We start from the raw sequence: 23,317 nt of genomic DNA, 5'->3' as shown, positions 1-23,317 counted from the left end.
AACAGCCCTTTCTTCATACGCACGGCATTTATTTGGTTTGGAAATTAGGCCCAAGGACCTGTAGTTACAATTGCAATTTTTCTTTGACTCCAGACACGTATTCAGTTGTGTATTGTCTCATAATTTGTACTCTAATAATCCCCAGTTTGCTCGGTATTTTGCAAATAGTATCGCAACAGTTGAATTGCCTTAAGCTTTTTGTGATTTTTTTTTTCCAACATGACAATTTTGAACTACCCCCAAGGGTCTGGCTGGCTCAATTTTTACTGCAAGCTATCTTCGTGCTTTAATAACAAATTCTAAATCCTAATGAAATTGAAAAATACGGTAAGAACGTGCAAGAAGCTGGATTAAAGGGACTTACTTCATGTATTTTCAGAGACATGACAAGGGAGAAAAACGGGAAAGACAAATCAGAAAGAGGAGACAGCATTTTTTAATCAATACTTTTCCATACCCCACACTTCTCCCCCATATTCCCAAGCTTTTTGAAGTCACCATGCCACATACAAACATCAAATTGTAGTTTCCACAAAAGAGTACCCACTGAAGTCACAAATAGCTTGCTTTTGGTTCGACAGCTTACACTGCTTAAAACTGACAAGATTTGGTTAAGAAGGGCCATTTGCTTACTGCTCTAAGATGTTCTGGCTTAAAACTGCGATGTTTTAACATCATGATGCAACCTAAAGCAATAGTTCAGAAACTGCATGGTGGATCCAGTGATGACATCAGCTGGCGGGAAAAAAAAAAAAAAAGGCAAGGAAAGAAGAGAGAAAAAAAAAGAACATTTGATGAAAATAAATATTGTCAAAACTTAGAACAAAGTTTTATTAGCACCTCTGCTTAAAAGCAAACACTTTTGATCTGGAAACTGTTTTGCTGTCAGTTCTGTTTTCTTCCTCCTGCTTCTCGCTGCCAGCCTCTTCCCAGCAGGAAGCCGTGGCCATCTTCACGCCAAGCCGCCAGCTCCGCAGGCTCCCGGGCTCTGAGCTGGCACCAGGCAGCGCTCGGCAGAGACGCAGCAACAGCGAGGTTCCCTTCGTGCAACAGAAGGTGCGAATGCCGGCACCCGAACCCCCCGCATCTCAAGGCAATGCTCAATTTATCACTGTCCTGTCCTTTTGTCAGAGAGAACTCCTGGCACATGTGTGCTCTGTTGACATACCCGTTAGGGGAGAAGAATGGCAAGGGTCCCAGCAAAGCCCCCCACGTGGGACAGCATCCAGGCTTGCCCGCGTTCTTCAACTGACTTTCCTTTCATTGGGAAAAGCTCCGGTTTTAAGGCCTTTGTTGTCTTCTCTGAAACAAACATTTTCATTCACGGCTGAGACACCCAAGCTGTCTGTGCTGGGGGACACAACAGGGCCAGGGCACGGGGTCAGACCCTGCCGCACAATTGTGTTCAGCACTCGGCGCTCTCCTTGACACAGTTCTGGCCCACGGCGGCCAGCGCTGCCCCAGATAATGCCCAGACACGGCTGAGGGGACAGCACGTCCCGCAGGCTGCTCACAGCAGGCCACTGCTCACAGCAGGCCGTCTGGCTATGACCAGATGCTGCAAAGAGGTCTGGGGCCGCGCGCGGGAGCCAGGCTGTGCCACTCGGGCACGGGACCGGGGAGCAGCCCCCGGTGCTGGCTGACCGCCTTTCTCAGTGCCGGGCTGATCGATGAGGGCTCAGAGCTTCAGGAGCTGCTTTTGTCTCACACAAAATAAATACACAGCCTACGCAGGAGATTGATTGGAAATTGTGCAGGAAGAGGTCTCAGGAATTACTCAGTCAGGCATATATCACTGATGTACCTCACGCAAACTTGAGCTCTGGAATAGAAATCAGCTGCTGTATGGGTAAACTGTTACCTGATTTCTGGATACTGGTTCTTTATAGCTGGCTGAGGTGGACAATTCCTCAAAAGCAGATGACAAGGCTCTCTGCGAGATGCTACCTGTATCAGCTGCCTGCAGACAGGTCTGTCTGAACTGCTTTTCATCCCCTCCAGCATGCTCCAAACCCAGACGGTGGTTTGTTGTTGTTATTTTGTTTTGTTTTTGTTTTTTATTAACAGAACAACAACTAAAAGCTACGAGAACTCTAAATGGTCCTGAGCCATGAAAGGCTTGTGTTAAACTACCATGACTAAATCTGCATGATCAACCATGGTTTTTTTCTCGTATTATATCCAGCATGAAAAATCACCCCCTCAATGAGGTTAACCTAGAGATGGGCTTTAAAATCCCTGTAGTACGGAAGGGGAGACTCAAATGAGCATCTCTGAACACCACGCCAAACGTTCCCAATTCAGCCGCAACTGTTTTGGTAACGCTATTTGCAGAGGCATGCGTTCATTCCAGCTGGGATTCAGCTGCCACCACTCCCCTCTGAGTGCAGCCACAAAAGCCGCTGTCCCCACGGCAGAGGTGGCAGAAGTCAGTGCATGCCACCAGGTCCTTCAAATCTCAGGCCAGGATATTAATCACGGTATTAATTAACGTACGACGCTGGGAATTCATGCGGCGGGGCAGCAGAACGCATCTGTGGGAGCCCCAGCTTTGCTGACAAGCGCAGGGAGCGTGCGGGCGGCTGGGGGCGATGCCGCCCCGAGGGACTCCCAGCGGAGCAGCACAACGTGTCTGAAGGTGAACTGAGCCTCTGGTGCTGAAGAACAGATGCTTGCTGCCTCCTTACTAAAATGTTCCAACTTTGTGTTTTTCCTGTTGTCCACTGGAGGTTATTACTGTTTTTCCTTCGTTGTCTGTGCCAGATATAAAAAAGGGCAGGAGGGAATAAAAAGAACCATGTGTTTCCAAGACTGTAGTTCCTGCCTCTTGAATGAACGTTTTAAAAAGTTTCAGCTCCATCCAGAACGCTATTTGTCCAGCTTTAAGAGCAGGAACATTTAGTCCAATAAAAGAAAAAATTTAAAGGACCGTCAGGCTTGTTACTCTTTAGGACTTCTCTTGCAGTGTACAGCATTACAGTATTATCATCAAACATTGTTTAGATGATTTAAAAAAACATGAATAAAATTATTCCAGATGTGAAAGTCCTTGAGGCTGGAGAACTCAATACCACGTCAATAGTGGAGAGATCACGGGGCTTAACGCTGCACAAGCAGGTTTTGTGTCCACTTCAGTTTACTTCTTCTACGATTTTTTGGGTACCCTTTCTTTTTGACATCCCTTCTGGTTCTGTAATCCAACCCTATTCAGCGGAGTCCTTAACCACACAAGCCCTAAGTCTGTGCCCACTTCCAGCCGCATGTTTCAGTTCTAACCGACCTAAATATGACTTAAACCCACCATAAAAACATTTCCATGCAGCTACGTTTGTACCTACACACTACTACAAACAAATAACATAAACTATCGTTGCCCAACGTCACAACAGTACTCTGAGATAAATTCCTTCTCTGTGAATGTCGTTCTGCAATTTCCAGTCCCGTCGTTTTTTCACAGGCCCGTGCACAACACAATGCCCCAGAGCCTTGTAACAGGAGGTAAGGAAAAGTGTAAGCTCCTGCCCTTGGCTTTAAGTGCTAGCACGGTGCTCCCACAGTAGTGATTGCATTTCCTAAAGTGTAACGGAGTCCAACTCCAATACACCAGGTTACGTTAACCTCAGCTCTGTCAATACTACATAAATTCGCGTCCAAAACCAATAGTTTTTTAAGAAGCCACGCACAGCTTGGTTTCCTAAACAGCAGAGCGCCTTCTGTGACCTGCGGATGAATCACGGCTAGAGAACACCGGGCTGGGAACAAAGCCCAGCTCTTCCCAGCACAGGAAAGGATGGCTGGCCGTCCAGCAGGCACTGCAGGTCACCCCCAGGTTACCAGGCCTGTAACTGGGAGAGCCTTTCGTACGTGTGTGTGATCAGCAGAAATCAGGATTTTTTTCTAACCTAAACAAAAACCTCAAACGAAACAGCAATCGACCTATGATTTCCTGAAAGATCTCAGTGTAAATAAATCATTGCTCACGTCCAGAGCCACGGACATGCTGCTACCTATACGCTGAACCACCTATGCACATGCTGGTGGAGGCACGACTTGAAGGGCACGTGTTCTCCTGGAGATGCTGCAGGAGAAACGGCTCCAGGTGTTGGTAAATGGAGCTGCCGTCTGTGCAGCCACTGCTTCAGGTGGTAAAAACGCTGCAGCCTTGCTACCGATTTTGCCTGTGCTAAGGCCCTGAAAAGCTAACACTGCTTCTGTCCCTGCCACGAGGCTTGGGAAGTGCGAGCGTGTGCGTGCAGCAACCGCCCCGAGGCCGGAGGAAGGGATCCTGCCCAGGAGCAGCGTTCACCTCCCCGACGGTTCAGCATTGCCCAACGCTGTGCAGAAGTCTTTGAGCCAGCTTTGGATTTCAAAGCTCTTTTACTTGCATCCAAAGACTTTCTGAATATTATGTCCCTGTCTGCCAAATTGATCTTCCCTCTCTCATTATTTTCCCCCACCAATTATACGGGTCTGAATTTGCTCCAGTTTTAAATTCGGTTCAGTGAGAGCCCGAGCATTTTGTAACAAAATGCCCCTACAGAGATCACCAGATACTGCAATTGGAAAGGCACAACGTGTTAAAATAAGCCTCAAGATATATACAATGGGGTTTTACTTTATTCACTGTGTATTTTGATATACCAAGGGTTATTACAGTTAATTGTTCTGAGCCAAAAGACATTGTTGTAAACTCAGCAACAGCATGTAATTCACTTCATGTGACTGAGCAGGAACGTACACCCCACAAAACTAGCTGGAATCAAGATATTTGTTAAGTCAGTTTCACAACAAAAGCACTGGTGATTCATTAGAAAGGGTGTGAGCCACTATAAAAGCCAAAACACCACTGAGAAGAAATAAACAGAACAGGATTAAAATTATCTTCTTGTGCCAGACAGTTGAGACCGAGCATCACAAAACCCCACATATTCTGCCTTCGTTTCAAAGGCCTCCTAGTGACAGTGAGCCGCCCTGCGTCCTTCCTGACCTCAGCAGTTATTCCAGGAATTGGAGGCATGGTGGGGAAGGGGCTCGCACATCTGATCCGCAACGCGGGGGAAAAATCTGTGACTCAGGATGTGGGGAGCTTGCGCGTGCCCAGCGCTCCGGGAGCTGCTCCTGCAGATAACATGCCCTTAAGTGGGAAGGTTTCTTCACTGAGGAGTCAGCCCGTGAGTTTCTTCCTTCCCCATCCTCTCTGCATGCGTACTCCTTTACATCGGTAAGCCTACCTGCACCGACTTACACACTGCCTGTAGAAATAAGGAGGTCAGTATTGTACCTGGTTTTTACAATTTAAAAAGCAACTTCCTTACAAAATAAAAAAATAATAAATTAAAAAAATAAGTAAACCATTGCCTCAAGAGATGTTTCTACACCTTACTTTTTAGGTTCTGTAATGTATCCCATATAACTGAGCTACTGGCTTTTGTATGGCATACACAGGCCTTGTCCAGTTCTGGTTTTATGCCTCAGTTTTAGTTATTCCATCACCCAGAGTCGCTTCTCACCCTCTTCACGCCTTAGTGGTGGGTACAAACAAGAAGATGGTTCCACTCCTTTCACTGCACAACCCCAAAGTTTCTTTTGCTATTCAGAGCAAATTCAGAGTAAGTGTGGGATATTACAAGAGGGCCAAGCTCCTTGGAGCTGCTACATTGTCATACAGATTAATGAAGCAAAACAAACAAGCAGGAAATCAGTGATGCTTCAGGCCAAGTTCAGTAGATCACAGGTATGATGAAGACAATAACACAATGGATAGTAAAAGGAAAATGAAAATAAAAATGCAAAACACATTATAATCACTTTCTGTGATCCTGAACGGAATCTTTTATTTCATATGTTAAGAGAAGAGAAGAGAAGAGAAGAGAAGAGAAGAGAAGAGAAGAGAAGAGAAGAGAAGAGAAGAGAAGAGAAGAGAAGAGAAGAGAAGAGAAGAGAAGAGAAGAGAAGAGAAGAGAAGAGAAGAGAAGAGAAGAGAAGAGAAGAGGAGCACAGCTCCTGCGACTCAGCACCAGCACACCACGAGCACCCTTCACCAAAGCGCTCACTGCACCACTCTGCTGGCACTCGCTGCCCTGTGACGCACAAGGAAATGCTGCACACATTCCTCCTGCTCCTCTGAAACCGGGGGTTACCCCTGGCCCCTGCAGCACAGGATTTTGGCTTCCTTGTATCAGCCTGAGTTCCTGCTCTGGGAGTCAAACCTGCAGTCACGGCCTGTAGCCGGGAGGCGACAGCAGACACTTCAGACCGACGGTGCTGTTCAGGCAGCCGGATGCCTCCTCCTGCACCCAAGCACAGGCTCACACACTGCCGCAGTCTGCAACGTGGCTTCACCTGCGCTGGGTGACTTTTCAAAAAAAAAAAATGAAAGGAAAGTGGGTGATACAATTCTATCCTGGAGGATGTGGCACAAAAGCAAGCTGAGCTGGGTCCTCTGTTCACACCTACAGAAATGAAGAATGTCATCACCCAGAATCTCTTAAATCTACGTATTCAGTGAAGCACAGAGAAAACACACAACATGAGAAGCAGCTATCAGCAGTTCCGTTGTTCCTCATCTGATGACCTGACAAGGCTAAGTATATAGTGGAGCATAATTAAAAATAAATAAATAATGAATGAATTAATAATGCTGTTAAGATTCCTACCTTTTCACACCATAGTGGGGGGGGGGGGGGTGTGGAAGACTGTCGATCCCCCCATTGCTACTCTTTTTTAATCAAGCAATGAGAATGACAACGATTTGCTTTCCTGTGCAGGGTCGTGATGCTGACCCCAGCTGTGCCGGCTGGGTTTAGGTCAGACCGGCAGTACCGATGAGCCTGAACACATGCTCAAAATGCTTTGCTGAATCGGGACCGTGCCCCACATAACTTCCTCTTGCAAAAGCTATGGCCAGCTGCTCGCTGAGCAGGCAGGAGACAATGTGGATGTGGAAGTTCTTTCTATTTAAAAGCTGTGTTCATACCCCAAAAATGTAATCCAGCTCTCTTTGTACTTCCCTTTTAATAGAAAGAGAAGGCCTGGTGGCTGGGGAAGAATTAATAGCGTGAGGCCTACCATTCCCAAGGCCCACGGCAACCTAGCACTTTTCATAGGAAGACCTTTCTGGGGGTCTGCAGTGGCACAGTCATGAAGATCACCTTCTAGCTTCGCCTGGAGGGTTCCCTTCTGCATTACTGACTTGGGAAAGATACACAGTATTTAAGTGCATGGTCATAGCTCCATGTGACTCTTAGCACAGGTTCCAATAAAACTAATACGAGAGCTCATGACCACTCCAGATATTTTCATTTCTAAAATTAGTGCTAATGAGGAATCAAACAAACTGATTTTCAAAGCCACTGAGTTCTCTTCACGTCCCTGCTCCAGCCAGAACCAGAGCAACTATTTCTTCAGAGATAAAAACAGATACATCCTTTCATACAGGTAAAAACCAGGAATCATTTAAGGGACAGTCATATACCTGAGCGATGGTCATAATGGTGGCATTAAAATCACCAGAAGCAACCTCACCCACGCCTGAATCCCAGTCATTTACCTAAGATGTAAATTCACCCCCATGATCAAGTTTTGCATATAAAAATCAGTAAAGTTATTCGAAGTGAAACGATTTCAAAATCCAATCCCTGCTTAATGCACCGTGCTTCACCTCCCACACTGCACGCTTCTGTTGACCACCACTATTATGTGTGTGGCATAATTAAAACTGAAATTTAAAAACTTGGTGCTATGAAAGGTCTCAGATGAGGAGCCACCAGTAGCAGGCCTAAACATACCACAGAAAAGCCTTAGGGTGTCATTCCAAGGAACACATACACTGCGAAATTGAAGAGAAATGTACAAGGAAGTGCAAAATTCTGTATGTATCAGTGAAAGGTGGCCATTTTTGAGGTGCCTCAGAGTGGCTGAGGCTGGCAGCACCTCTGGGTCCAGCAGGGCCACCCAGAGCAGGGTGCCCAGGACCACGTCCAGGCAGCTTTCGAAGCTCTCCAAGGAGGAGACTCCACAGCCTCTCTGTGCTCCTACTCGTGCCAGTGCTCCATTACCCTCACAGTAAAAAAGGTTTTCCTTAGATTCACACTGTGTGGATACATCCAGCTTTTTCCTCGGCAGCAAACCTGGATTAAGATATTTCCATACACGTCCCTTCCCGATGCGTCCATCCTTCCCTCCATCCCCGCTGCTCATACCCCTGTTCTCAGCAGAATGCACTTACCACGCTGCACTATGTAGCAAACTGCTCAACTGGCCCAACTTTAAAAATAATCAAAAAAACAACTTTCACAGGAAAAAAAAAAAAAACTCAAAATTTTCTTCCTCTTGTTGTTCCTTTTGGTTTTGTTTTTAAATCCATAGGCAGAATGATGACCCCCTGCACAGGCAGCATCTTCCACTGGTGTTGGGCTACTGCAGAGATAAGGCTCCACACCGGACTTAAGAGACTTCCACGGACAAATGATCTCGTTTTTCTTCACCCCGCTAACAGTGGCACAGGACAAGACGAATCGCAGCACTTGCCACTGCTTCCATACCAGGTGTGCTCATCAATATGCAAGGCTGATTTGAAGATAGTTTCTGATCCATGCTGTATGCCTGAACAATTTAAAAGGCTTTCATCATGGAGAAAGCACTGCCGGCTCCTTGCAAGTAGTTCCGTTGTAATTTTAGGCTACATAAACTGTATTTTTGTTTAGCGTGGGTTTCACGTGAATAAAAAGAAAAACACTGTGTGGAGGTATTATCAACAGAAACGCATTTTTAGATGGAGACTAAATGGCATAATGCCGGATCAGATTTCAAGAAATTGAAGATGCACCTTTCTCTATAAATGCCTCAGACTGCGGGGAGAACATTTTCATTTGGCTTCAAGTAAATAGGATAAAGTAGAGGTAAACAGCAATGACAAAAAAAAGCAAACATCCACAAGATTGGCAAAATCCACGTACCTCAGGCAGTGTCTACACAATCTGAGTGTTTTAGGTAGTTAACAAGTTTGTTACTCCAAGTCAGGAAGTTGTTTTAAATCAACTTAAGAATAAAGAAGATCTGAGGTTTGGTCTGACATTATTTCATAAGCCCTCTTTTACAGAGGAAAAACAAGAAAAGTTATTGCAAAATGGCATAACGTGAATAATTTACAACGTGATATTGCATCTAAGTCTGCTGTGCTGCTTGGGAGGAGTGGTGGAAAGACAGACAACACAGGAATTTTGCTCATGGACTGAGGTACAACGGGTGGGATGGTGACTTACCATTGTCTGCCATACTAGGGCAAGATTCCTCTGGAGAGAGGCCCCAAAGGTCAGAGATAACAACGGAACAAGGGGAAAGAAAGAGAGCAGGGAGGTGAGGGGAAGGAAAAAAATAAAGCAGGAGTTCCTCTATCACAGGCTGGCTTTCTCTTTCTCTGTCGCATAGGAAGAGGTAACACGGAGCACGTGTTACCTCTCACGGAGCGCCAGAAGTGTTACGGAGCGTTTGTGATCACGTAGCTTCCAGCAAATTAGTAACAACTCCTTTAAGCACGGACTGGTTCTCCAGTCATCAGCGGGTCTGCATTTTCTCACTGGCAGTACGCTTTGGCCTGTTGTTCCACGCACGTAAGGACTCCGTGTGACACGCAAAGCGTTCTCCAAGTACCAAGGAGGACGAGACACAAAGCGAAGAACCGGCATCTGTGAGGTTCGTGCGTCCAACCACAGCCCCTTAAATATCACAGACTGTTTCTGACTATTCGCAGGCATAGCTTTAAGTGGAACTACACCCAGTAGTGCGCTCCTGATGCCAACATAACTTTTGCCATTTATTTTTAGGTAAACTGGACTTCAGTCTGAGGGAAAAAATAAATACAAGAATTTCTGTTGGCAGGTCTCTTAAACTCCCTCCTTATTTAAGCCCCTGTAAATAAAGCTTCTGCTTTTACAGCAAGACTACTGCCATACTTATATTTTGATTGTAATTCCTGTCGTAATTTTTTTGTATTTGTACCACAAACCCGTATGAGCCCAGGTCTGGGAGGCACAACTGCGCTATCAGCCACGCTGGGCTCGGGAGCGGAATGCAGAAAGCGATGCGGGCGGTGACCCAGCCCATGACAACAGTCACACAGGATTTTCAAAAGGAGGCTGGAGAAAAACAGATGCTACGGTATTTCAGAAGGGTATGGTGACTGAGATGCTTCGTTCTCTCTCTCTTAACCCTAACATACCCACGTGAGCAATTTTTTATGATGAAGCATACATAACGCCTTACTACGTTAAACAACAGACACTTACCACCTTATCATCAGTTACCTTCTCAAACCATTCTTTTTCACAATGCCCCCAGTAGCAAAACCCCCCTATACCTAGCAAGAAGTCTGGTTAGAGACTTCTTTGGGCACCTGAGTTACAGCAGATCTATAACCAAGGTAAAAGGACTGTGGAACTTTCAGATCAACGTGATCTTCATGTTAAAAAGTTAACTGGAAAGCAGAGCTGGCTTCCTTCTTCCTAGTTGCAGCCTAACTAGTCCTAGATACTCATTCTACTAAAAAAATAGGGGAATATGAGGCCTGGAGTTATTTCTAATATATCCTGAGGCAGAATGGCTCATAAAGGAAACTAAATCTGAAATTGCATTTATAATTCACAAGAGTTAACCAATTATAATAATGAACAAAGTACATTGGAAGCAACAGAAATATGCAGTTTGACATTCTGAGGGATGAGTAATAGACCTAGTGCTGCAGGTGACACTTCCTTATCAAAATACATCAAAAAGCGTTCTGTTGCTTTGGCAAAACCAGATCACCGCCTAGAAATAATAAACAACCAACAAGAGGACTTCAGTTTGAAATTCTTTAAGCTTCAGAGGTACTGCGGTCTGGGACAACATTTCTTCAGTAATACAAAGAGCCAGTGCACGAACCAGCCTTGACCCCTCCCAGGAGGGCAGAGAAACTGGCACTGAAGAGAAGAAGCCCAGTCTTCCTGCATTGGTTGGTCTAAAAGTGCATTGTGGAGGGAAAACTGTTACGGACCACATTACCAAAGTTACTAAATGTCTCTAAACGGTCCAGCAGTCCATGACAAAATGTAGTATCATTGCGACTATTTCTGGCTCCAGGCATCCCCCACACCCCTTCTTCACTTACTTGCTACAAGGTGACCCAAACACCTCGCCTGGCTCCACAGCATCCTTCGTGGAACAAGAAGCAGCCCGCAGCCTGACCTTCAAAGCTGAAGAAAAGCTATCAGACTTGCCAGGAGCGCCAGCCTTCCTCAGAAGTACCACCAGCAGACAACACTGGCTAAGGCATCCTCGTGCTCGAGAAGAGAGTACCTGGGCTAGGTAGGAAGTGTTTTCTTTCTCCTACTGCAGACGAAGGAGTAGATTCCCTCGACGTGCAGGCTTCTGCACTGCTTAGAGGGAGGGGACTGCCTTACTTTTTCACTGTGCTCCAGCAGTGATTGCATCTGCAGGTCAAAGATACCAGCCTTGCGAAACTCTGAACGAACAAATATGTTTCACAGACAGCACAATGCGCCACAAACAAAGACAGATACACTTCCAGCGCTCCTAAAGCCTTCACCTACTGTCGTGACACAAGAGAACAAATCAGAATTACCAAGACAAACCAGTTAGGAAAAATCAAAGACATCAGAGCCAAGAACTGGCCATCTCGGCAAAACCTTTCTATGAAAACTGGCTTTGCCTTCTAAGTAGGAAGGGTCTTCTACTTGGTTGTAACTTAATACCCTGAAAAAACATGGACTTAGGTGCATTAGAATCACGTATGGCATTACAAATAATAATAATAAAATAATAAAAACCACTAAATGGGAAGGAAACAAACAGTATACACAGGTCCATATACTATAAAAGGATACCTAGATATATATTTACTGCATGAAAGCTAAAATAAAATGTATAACTAAACCAGGAAAACACTACCTGTCTTGTTCCAACTCATTTCATTGCTGAGTACATACCTCACCTCCCTGAAGCATCAGGGAATAGGATCTTCAGAGGAATTGATCGTTTTCTTATTCTTCATCTAAATTATTAAGAAGTACAATACCTTTACATAAAAGCCAACAATTAAGCCACCTATGATAAATATTTAGGGAGCTTTTTAAATGTTATTGTTCTGCCACTTCACGCTTACAGAGAAGTCACCTGAGCTGCTGGTAAAACCCACAAGCAGTCAGTACTGAAGCAGGCATTATCACGGACTGTATGGGATCTCCTCTCAAACTGTAATGTATGTACATCCTTACAGTGTTCGGCATCGATTTTCAAAAAATTACTACTGCAAGTAAATGTCAAGTCTGCACTGCTGAAAACACACAAAACCTGAAATTCTCAAGTACTGATGTGTTTCCTCAAGTTACCAGGACAATACAGTTCCTGATACTGGACTAAAACTTTTATAAAATGCCATCACAGAAGTACTTACGGCACTGTGTATTTCTGGTCAAGAGTGCACTCAGTGGCTTATGTACACATGCTTCTTACACTCTGTATTTCTTAGAAAGGAGTCTTCTATCCCGTCGACTAGTGGATTCACTTTTTTCAGAAAGCCACTGAGTCTTCTTTTATTTGTAAGTGTTTCAGCGTTTATCTAGCCTTAGTAATATTTTCGGTCTTATCTCCAATCTGAATTTGTCTAATTTCCTTTCCCAGGAGCTGGAACTTCTCATGTTTTTAACGGCTAACATAAATAACTTTCTGCTATCAGAAAATACTCCTCCTTCCCCAACACAAGATTTGTCAAATAATCCAAATAAACTCTCCAACTTTCTCCTGGCTAACAAGGTTGATTAGGATTGCTTTAATCCCCTATGTCCACGTCCCTACTCTGGGTCACTCTTAAAGACCTCTTCTTAACTCTCCAACTCTCTTTGTCAAACTCTCCAAGTCTGTGGTACGGATACTCGTCTCGCCAAAGTCAGAGCTTGTAAGAGACAAAGATAAAACCTTGGGAGTGGAATGTGTCAATTGCATTAGCAGTGTAATATTCATAAACACAGATTGCAAGTCATTTTTTCATCATAAAAAAAAAAAAAGGAAATTTCATTCCTGCTAGCCCCACTGCTGTTGCTCCACACACCAAACCAACTTTCCCCATTGCAACACGAAGCTGATTAGAAGTAGAGCCAATTAGAAGTATTGCCAATCCGTTAATTTGCCCTCTTAGAAGCAAAAATCACTCTGCAGTCCAACAGGATTTTTTCATTTTTTTCCCAAAAAAAGCTAACCCCTCATTTCACAACACTTCGGAAAAAAAGGATGCCATCTTCAAAACAATGCTTTAGTTTTCCTAGACTAAACAAATATGGCAAATGAAACCAGCCTCTTCCTGAGGACTCAGCACAAGGGTTTGCTGTTGTCATTAAGGACAGGATCGGGCCATTTCTACGTTTTGCTCTTTCACAGTTTAACTGCTGTATGTTCATTCTCAGGCATCTGTCAAAGAAGTCTAGTATCTGAAGTGCAATTTCCATTTTAAGAGTCTTTACCACAGTTGAACTGTTCACGCCACTGTAATGCCATCATTTTATTTCATTTTGCATTTGAAAAACATTTCTTTCAACAAGGATAAGGGAGGTGTGGCATGGAAAAACCTAGGTTTTGCTCATTCTCCTTGCAATTAACAATGAAAAATATGACTTAATATGACTAAGGGTATCCCCCGCCCTCAGAAAAAAATAAAAATAAAAAAGCTACGTTTCATTCATTTCTACGATCTTGGAAGCGTGTAGCTGCATAAGACTGTAGTTACAGAGTAAATGGATTTCTGAAGGAAGCTATTTTTGTAAAATTTCAGAACCGTTACATATGAGATACCAGGATCCTGACGACCAGCTCGGTCTCTTTTTCCATTGAACAGGAATAGACGCTCTAGCCCTGTCATCAGCCTGCTGGTGCCCCGGCACTTTATCCAGAGGGGCCACGCAGAGTGCGCAGTCAAGCCCTGGGGCGCTTCCAGACCCAGCTCTTCTGAAGGGGCCTCTGCCAGGGCCTCTTTATTTTGCCAGGCTGTTTATGGAGGCCCAGACAGCCTCAACATCCACACACTAGGAAAAAGGCTGTCACTACACTTCTTTTGGGTCTCTAAGCCAAATCAAAATCTTTAAACCTTTCCTAGTCTAGGCAGGCCTTCAACCAGCAGCCCCCCCAGTGAAACCCCAGGCTCCGGGACCCACACTTACACTTCACTAGGTGTCACAGAGTTTAAGAAACATTTCCCTGGCTTCTGAACAGCTCCTACCAGACCAGACTTACAAGATCTTTTTGGGTTTTGATATTTTAATCTTACACACAAATCAAGCCAAGATGTAAATGAAGAACTATCAGATGCCATGGTTAATACAGAGGTATGGTTTCTGGATCCAGACAGCAGTAAGACCAAACACAGGTCCTAATACTCCCTTTCATTCCCATAATAAGCAGGCAATATTTGACGAGTCCCTTCTTCCCCTCAACTGCCAGCATTCTGTAGACCCACCTGCGTGAGTGAAAGCAAGCGCTCCTCCAAATACCCTGAAAGCTGGCTCATTACTGGTCCAGCTCAGCCTCTGGAAAGCAAAAAACACTTTCACACCTCCACAAGTCACAGGACATCCTTCCTTCCTATCCTTGTTATCAGGATACTTTGTAAGAATTCTTTCATTCATCCAACCATTTAACATGTGATATTCTTCAAAAGACAGGGCTGAGCTGAGCCATTGTACACTTTTCAATGTTACCTTCTGCTGCAAAACAATGTGACAACTTTCCACATGCTGGCACTTAACACCGCCATGCCTATCAAACAGCCGAGAGCCAGCAACTGACTGTCCTCAGAGAAGGGACCGCAAGGAGCAGCAGGACAAGCCTCCCTCCTTCCTGCAGGAGCCATCGGGTTGCCCTGGCGAGACCCCACGTGGCTTTGGCACCAGCCTTGGGGGGCTGCCAGAGGCTCCAACCACAGCCGGCCGGGGCCTTCCAGGTGTCTCTGTCTGGAGCTGAATTGCTCTGAGTCTTCCTAGCTGCTGTTCTTTACTGCAGGACATCATGTCACCGTTATGCTCTGTACTTGTTTTACAGTTGTACTTAACCCTAGTGATAAATAATACTCATAATTAGAAGCCCTAGCTAACATTACTGAAAAAAATTAATTGATTTACACGGGCCTAAAATGAGTGATTCCCTGACACATTCCACCAAGTGGAGTGAAACGAAAGCAGTTCCCATTTTGTAAACTTTACCAATAGAAGGAAAGACCAGAAATAACTGCAGAGAGCAACCGTGTTTCAGATCACACCACCAGCACCGCGGTCAAGGAGAGAACCAGGGACCACCCTAGGCAGCCAGACAACGCACCCCACCAGCCGGGGAAGATGGCTGCACCCAGCCTCAGCTGGGTGACTGCTGCCTGCACCTGGGTTCCCAGGAAGACAGAGCAGAAAGGAGGCAGGGGACGACAAAAGGCAGAATGGGATCATCAGGGCTAAGGCACAACTGATGCTCACCCACTGGGAAGGCAGGGAAATATACACGCATAATTTTAAACGGATTAAGAGTTTGTGTCAAATCTGTTCTGTGCTGGGGTGAATCTTGCACTGCGGTGAGTCATCTTGTCTGACAGTTGCCAGGGAATTAAAGCAGTTATTTTTAAAAAATTATATGTCCTGCTTGACGCTTTATACAAATAGCCTCTTAAAAAATTAAAACGCAGTCAATGCATTTTTAAGTATAGAAGAGCTACGGTACATTTAGGATTCTCTGCATCACACCGCAAACATCCATCCTGGGCTATGAAAACCAAAAGGAGTTTATTGATGTCCCTTTAGAGAAACATTGATCTTCCTGCTGCTCTCCACTCCCAGGCCAAATCCTCCATCAAGGATTAGTTTGTTATACCTGCCTTTCGTATAGCAGGGAATTTTTTTGCCCTGAGAAAAACGAACCACAAAGGGAAGAGGTGTGCTGTATCTGGATTTCTTCAGTACGAAAGAATATTTGGTTTGCTAGAATAAAGTCTATTTGACTCGAAATGACGGTTTTCACCTTACAAAGGAGTAGCCCAGGCAGGTCAATACCTTCAGAGAAGGACAGCATGCCGACCCACAACCACGGGCACACGGCGAGCTGTCGCCGTGGCAGGGAGAAGCAGAGGCTTGTGCTCCCTGCGCTGTGCAGCACAGTCAGACAGCCGTTCCCTGAAGCTGCAAAGGGCAGCTCCTCGCAGCGCGTGTCCCTGTTACAAACACGCCGCTTTCCGCCCGTTTTGCCTATAGAACTGACACCCCACCGGCAATTTTCACACATCCTTGGGAGAAGTTGTTCGAGTCCGTCTGCTGGGTAATACAGTAGAGATCATCGGAATGATCTATGACGTGTAACCCTTGGGCATCAGTGCTGCTCGACATCAGCCTGCAATAAAGGTGTATTTACAGTGTGCCTCCAGGACAGCTCTTCTGGGAACATCCCGGCGATTTGCATAGTCTGCTTTACAAGGCGTTACAACACACTTCAGCTGAATGAGTGACAGCAAGTCCTTTTGACACAGCAACGCCCCTTAAATGCCCTGAAGTCCAAATATCACAGGAAGATGAAGTAGGTAGACACACATCCAAAAAAAAAAAAGAACTTCAAATTCTAGCGCCTTTCAATGTAAACGGATATTAACTCTTGAGTGAATTTAACCTGTTTTTAAAACTACCAAGCAACTCTCCCTCTCCAGCATGCACACCATCCAAGAACCAAAGCAGCTGATGAGAGGAGGTTCATCTTGCAGAGAAAGAAAAACTCATGTTGCCAGCACTCTTGATTTTATCATAATTCTCATGGCATTTGACATATTTGCCTAAAACCTTAGATCTTGTATGTAACGTGAAAATTTCAGCTTTACGTATGTTGAGTAGGTTCGTCCTCTCTGCCAGAAAAAGAACTGAAAACATGAACCAACTGCGCCCTAACGACAAAAAAAAAAAAAAGAGAGAAAACAGCAAGAACCAAATGTGAATATTGAATTTCTTAGTTCACTTCTCACCCAAACTCGGGAAGTATTAACACTCTGTCATTGTGCGGGCTATACCCACTTGCTAAGCAGAGCACTATCTCTCAAGGAGTGAATTAAAAGGATGACTCCGCGTCCCAAATCACAGAGGTGTGTTAGTTATTGAAATTTTCACACTCTGAAACCTCTCCGCGGGTGAAGAGTCAGCTGGCAAATGTCATGCAGGAATAATAACCGCAGGAGCTGACTGCAGTCCTCTGGCCCCGCACCAGTGACTACATCCAGGCAGGCAGCTTGGCGGGGTCCGGTGGTCCTGCGAGGCACTGCCAACCACAGCTCCCTCCCGAGAGCGGCGGCCCTTTTGCTGACGGGATCGCTCTGCTGGACACGGGCTTCGCTGGCTCTGTCAGGAGGCATCGTGCACTAACGGGCACCAATAAATGACACGCCGTGCGCCTCTAAAATAATACACCGACCAGACAATGACCCAACCAACCCATGTAAGATGAGTGCATATAACCAAGCCAGCGGATGTAACCAAAGTTTAGGACCAAATTAATCACCTGAGCTCATGTCCAGTGCCTTTGGGAAGGAGCAAGCATCCCTTGAAGATCCGCTGATGCTTTTTGAAAGTGGTCTTTGGAGAAAGGCTCAAGCTTACCAAAACCTGCTATGCCTCATATGTTTAAAATGAGAGAGGACTGGACATATAGTACGGAATATGAGTAGAGTAGTTTCTGAACAGGATGTTTTTCACATTTTCCATGTGGCGTCTGTGGTTCTTTTAAGTGTTTCAGCTCTGTTATCTGACACTTGGATAAAATACTGGAAGAAATATAGAGCATCTTTTCCCGATTAATTTTGGTTCAGAAAGTAATTGGAAGGGCAATATAACCCTGTATAACCTTAACTAGAGGGGAAAATGAGAAAAATATTTTCGGGACTTTCTAATTCTTAAGTGTTTTTAAGAATGGAGGGGTTGTAAAATTACGTTTTTAAACAGAAAGACAACATATTTCAAGACTCCTGGTTTTATTAAATGAGTTCTTCAGTTAACAGCTCCCAAGCTAGTCTAAAAAAAAAACGAGATGATTCATCTATTTCCATCCAATACAATTTTATACACAGTTAGAAAACCGAAGCCTCGTAAAATTCTAAGCGGCCCTCAAGAACAGCCACTGCAGAGTGACATGTTGATTGCATCAGCCTCCAAAGGCCACAGTTTTGAGCACTGCGAGCATTAGGACTGTCACTGGAGCCCACCGCAGCGTCAAAGACCACGTAGGTAACAGGCCAGCCTCAGCCACGTTCACTCGAGCACAGCAAAACAAATGCCTTCAGAGTATCTGGCTGGATAAAAAAGATTCCACAACTCACTTCTAATACTCTTACCAGACTTAAAGTGCTGCTGCACCTCTCAGTTCTGAGAAACACGGAAGCATTTTCCCCTCCCAAAATGAAACGAAAACACCACCAAGAAGTGTGCTATTGCTGCCTTAAGCTGAACATAAAATTAAATACCAGCGCATGAACATGAAAGTCACTTTCAGCACTCATCAAAGTGCGAGGCTACCTACACAGCTCCCTCTCTCTCGTGGGGGTAGGCTACAGGCACACATGCTCGGAGGACACTGGTAAACATTTCTGACTCCGACTGATCTTCAGCCTCTAAATCAAAATAATGAAACTAACAAAATCTAAAATGGTTACCCTAATTTGCATCCATAGTACCTTTTAAATAGCTTTGTTTGAAACAAAAAAGCGCATTCGGACCACAACAAAGGAGAGGTAAAAGGCATGCGGCTTGCCCACAATAACCAGCGGGTTACAAGTGCCAGAAACAATCTTAGCAGTGCACAACGTAAACACCTTTCAGACAAACTCCTCTTCCCTCGAAACCAAAGAACAGTACAGAGCTGCCTAAACGCTCGCAAAAAAAAAGGCGCTTTGCCCTGTCGTCTAAAAAGCATGTGCTACCTACCCGGCAGCCACTGCATGAGCTTCTGCTGTCAGAATCGCTGCTGCGAGTCAGCCCCTGCCCAGCGTGCAGCCGAACAGGGAGACCAGAATTTGGCTACAAGAGGAGAAACTGCCACGGCCATATTGAAAGGTACAGTGACTGCCGGCAAAGACTGCGATGACAGCATCCGCGAGTGCCCGCTGTGCCAGCGCCCCAGCACCGCTTGTCTGGGCGCGCGGACACCGGCTACCCCATCCCCTGCCTCGAGGCGCGTGGCGTGGGGAGGACCCGCACCGCCACGCGGGATGGGCAGGACCTGGGGAGGAGGCGGCGTTAGCTCCCAGCCAAGAGGCCGCGTTGCGATAATCCTGCCAGTGCTCTCTTTGCACAAGGCAGCAACTTCTTTCAGAAGCTGTCCCTAAGTCTCCCCGGTCTACGAGAGGTTTTGGCACTCGAGAACGAGGTTGCCGTGGTACAAGTGGCAGCTGTAAGGCCCGCGGTGTTCAGAGGCACCAGAACTGGAAAGCCCGCGGTCACACACAGTACAACAAACCACTTCGGGCACTCGGCATTTGAAAAACATTTTCCTAGCAAGTCAGGTTTAGGAAAGGGGACGGAATTTAAGGCAGTCCCTTCGCTCCCAACGTTATGAATGAGACCCAAACACGCGTGTAAGCATGCAGTTGCCCATCTACTGCTTTCTACAGCTACCAAATCCAAGAAGGCGGCAGAGATGCCTTAACACATCATGAGCTCGACACACATTGAAACCTCAGTCTTGCAAACATTTCTGCACAGGCTGAAGCCTACCGCAGTGAACGGCACGCCACCGAAGCCAGTGGGCTGGCACACGATGGTCAAGTTACATGTAAGGGGCACACACTCGGGGCCTGAAAATGCACGAAGTTGCCTTGAAAACCACCAAACTCTGAGCCAGCGTGGCCAGATTACGACCAGCCTTCCACTGAAACAAAACCTTACGAGTTACTGATCCTACCCTACGCAGTCGTTAGTTTTGGGAAGAGGCCAGAATTTGCAACACGTGTGCCTGAAGTGAGGAGCTTTAAGCGGCAGAAGGTTGAGTTTTCCCAGGCACGGAGCACTGCAATTTACTTGACTAAGAGCACACCAAGAGTGGCTTGGGGGAAAGACACTGAAAGCAGGATGCTGGCCCCTTCTCCTCCCTCCTCCCAGTTCCAGCCAATCTTGATTTAGGTTGTCACAGTCAGAAAACACGAGCCATGCTGTCTGCTGGGTGTAACGTCAGTGGCACAGAAGGAAAGACATTGTCAGTGGGATAAATTCATTCCAGCTCTAGCTCCAGGGAAGGCACAGCAGTGCAGATAGAGATGTCCAATTGCAAACCACGTCCTGCTTCCTCCGAGTCTTCTTGGATTATGCTTGCGGCAACAGGAACTGTACCATAAAACTGCATTACAACTTCGGTACACTGAATTAGCGTATTTCTTACTGAGGATCTAAGTCAGTTTGATTTTGGCCTTCTGAAAGCATTTACTAACATCTGTTTTAATTAGCATCTTGCCGGTGTGCAGACAGTAGTGTGATAAACACCAAAAAGCATAAAGCAGGAGCACACCGTGGTATCGACAGCGCTCCCTGCTCCCTCCCCAGCACAGAGAAGGGCTGGTGGATGGGCACTACCTCGCTGTAAGGCAACATCGCATTGAACTTTTCTTATTTTGGGTTTTCAGGAGGAGAAGGCAGAGAAAGAAGAGCCCCAGGCTAATCAGTAGCTCCTTCTCCTCTTCCCCCTCAAAGCGTTAAAAGGAAAATACAATGTCAACATCAGCTCCTCCCTGCTGATGAAACTGGCTTGAGCGCATTTTACTTTCTGGCTTGGAGCCCTTACAAACCGTTACGAAAAGACGGAAAGACAGCTCGGTGTATCGAACACTTCCAATAACTGATCTGGGGCACGCTCGGTCATTCTGTCAAGTGTTGCAGCCTGTCAACAGTGAACAAACACTAACATTTGTCTTTTTTTTATTAAAAGAAAAAGCTCACGGCACATTTGCACTTGAGGAAAGAGCCAACTCTAGCATCAGCAGATAAAGATACTCCCCACTCCCTGCCTCTGCAAGGAACAGCTTACATCTGAGGCACCACAATCCTGCCCAACACTGACGGCACTCTGGGCGCTCGATCCCCATTAGGGAGAGATCCCGACGGGCAGCAATCGCTCCGTGCACCTCATTCCTCCGCCGGAGCTGCCACAGATGGAGACGGGGAGCTGGCTGCCGGCGGGCTGAGGTGCGGAGGGCGGGCTCGGGCTCCTGCTCGTCCTCCCAGCCACAGCCGCGGCAGCGATGTGCGGGCTGCACAAGAGCCTTCCCAACTGGCGGAGCATCAAAATCAACCAAGCCAAGCAAACCACCACCGCAAGCTTTCAATTAAACGGGAAATATATATATATATAAATATATATATATACGCAATTAACAACAAAAAAAATCCTTTCCTTTAAGTAGTATTTTTGAGGTGACCTTATCATGGAGTGTTTTGTTGCAAGTGCTACGCTGATCCCGAGGCGTGCACTTGACGGCAAGCCCCTCGATACAGCCAAGCAGCCTTTTCGCCCCAACATTATGTGGCAGATTTCTGTAAAACTGCATTTTCTTGGCAGGACAGGGATCCCTGCGAGCCAGCCCGAAGGATTTTTCCATCTTCCGTAATAAAACATGCGAGGCTGGAGAGCAGCGAGCCCTGCCGCCAGAGCCCCCCTCTCCAGCGGAGAGGGGGGCGGAATTCACCACAGGTAGAACAAAAAAATACATATATAAATAAAAAAATAATAATAAAAAAAAAAACGCCCGCCCGAGCCTCCGGGGGCGAGCACAAAGGCGCGCACCCGCCTGTCCCCTCAGGAGCTGAGGGAACGCCGAGGGGACGCGGGGCGGGAGGCTGGGAAAGAGGGGTCGGGGGTTGGGGGGGGGTTGTGGGGTGGCACCGAGGGGCTGAGGAGGGGGTGAGGGGGCGATGGGGGGGGTCTGTGAGGGACCGGGGGGGGGTAACGGGGTGCTGAGGGGAGGGGGTGCGCGCGCCCCGCCGCCCGTCCAACTGTCACCGCCACCGCCCGCGCGCGCGCACGCGAGGGCCGTGCCCGCTCCGCCGCCCCCCCCCCCACCTCCCACGTTTCCCCCCCCCCCCCCCCCAATTTTTTATTTATTTTATAATTTATTTATTTATTTATTTATTTACCTTCGGAGAGCTCCAGCTCCAGCTCGGCCAGGCGGGCCCGCACCTCCAGGGGCAGCGACACGCTGTCCAGGCTGCGGTCCGCCATGCTGGCGCGGGGGGCTCTGCCCTCCTCCTCCTCCTCCTCCTCCTCCTCCTCCTCCTCCCCCTCCTCCTCCTCCTCCTCCTCCTCCTCCCCGCTGCTTCTCCCCCTTTGTTCGAGGCGCGGAGGGGAGAGGAGAGGAGGGGAGAGGGGAGGAGAGGGGAGGAGAGGAGGGGAGAGGGAGGGAGGGAGGGAGGGAGGGAGGGAGGGCGGCGGGGCCGCGCCGGGTGCCGAGGTCCCTGCGCGCCGCCTCAGCGGGGCATGCGGGGGGAGGCGGGCGGGCGCGCACGGGGACGGGGCGCGGAGGGAGGGAGGGAATGCGGCGATTTCTCCTCTCCTCCTCCTCCTCCTTCCCTCTCCTCCTCCTCCTCCCTCGCCGCTTCCTTCAGCGGGGCCCCGCCATGGCCGCTGCTGCCGCCGCTGCTGCTGCCGCCGCCGCCGCCGCCCGCCCGCGATCGCTCCTCATCGGCTTCCCCGCCGCTGCCGGCTCCCTCCCGGCTCGCCGCAGCCGCCCGGCCCCGCTCCTTCCCCGGGCTGGGCTGGGCTGGGCTGGGCTGGGCTGGGCTGGCGGCGCCTGGCGCTGCGGTGCCGCTGCCGCGACTGCTGCCGGCCGGGCACGGCGCCGCTGCTGTCACGGGCACGTGACCGCGCCGCCGCCGCGCGCCCCCGACGCCGGCCCCCAGGGGGCGCGCACGGCGCGGCGCTGCCCCCGCGCGCGCTGAGGCGCTGAGGCGCTCTCGGGTTGGGGGGGGGGACGTGGGGGCCGGGGTTTGTCGCTCCGTCGCGACAGCCCTCAGAAGTGGGGCTGGTGGCCCTCACGGTGCCGCTGCGAGGGGGAGAGGGGTGGGGTGGGGAGGCCAGCAAGCCCCGAACTCCCTTTCCTGCCCCACCTGCCGAGCGGCTTGCTGCCTGCTCCTGTTGGCGGCTGCGTTCGTCCGGCTAAACAGTGGAAATGCAGTGCGTGCGTTACACAAAGTGCACATTCCCACTTACATCCCCGCTGACATCCCCACTTACATCCCCACTTACATCCCCACTGACATCCCCACTTACATCCCCA

At 47.6% G+C, this 23,317-nt stretch overlaps 1 protein-coding gene across 5 annotated transcripts in view; it reads right to left on the bottom strand.

Annotated features, from left to right (window-relative positions):
• The window catches only part of DIP2C (disco interacting protein 2 homolog C), a 318,399-nt gene extending 295,508 nt beyond the window's left edge, over window positions 1–22,891 (bottom strand). For all 5 annotated transcript variants that reach the window (XM_083823675.1, XM_083823677.1, XM_083823676.1 and 2 more), the window contains exon 1: window positions 22,179–22,891. In XM_083823675.1, coding sequence (XP_083679801.1) covers window positions 22,179–22,263 — 85 coding nt within the window. In that variant the 5' untranslated portion in view covers window positions 22,264–22,891. The remainder of the gene's footprint in view (window positions 1–22,178) is intronic.
• Between the last annotated feature and the right edge of the window lie 426 nt (window positions 22,892–23,317).

Source organism: Anser anser (assembly GCF_964211835.1).
Source record: "Anser anser genome assembly, chromosome: 2".
NCBI lineage: Eukaryota > Metazoa > Chordata > Aves > Anseriformes > Anatidae > Anser > Anser anser.
The sequence above is the reverse complement of the archived record's forward strand: the minus strand, read 5'-3'. Positions and strand labels throughout refer to the sequence as shown.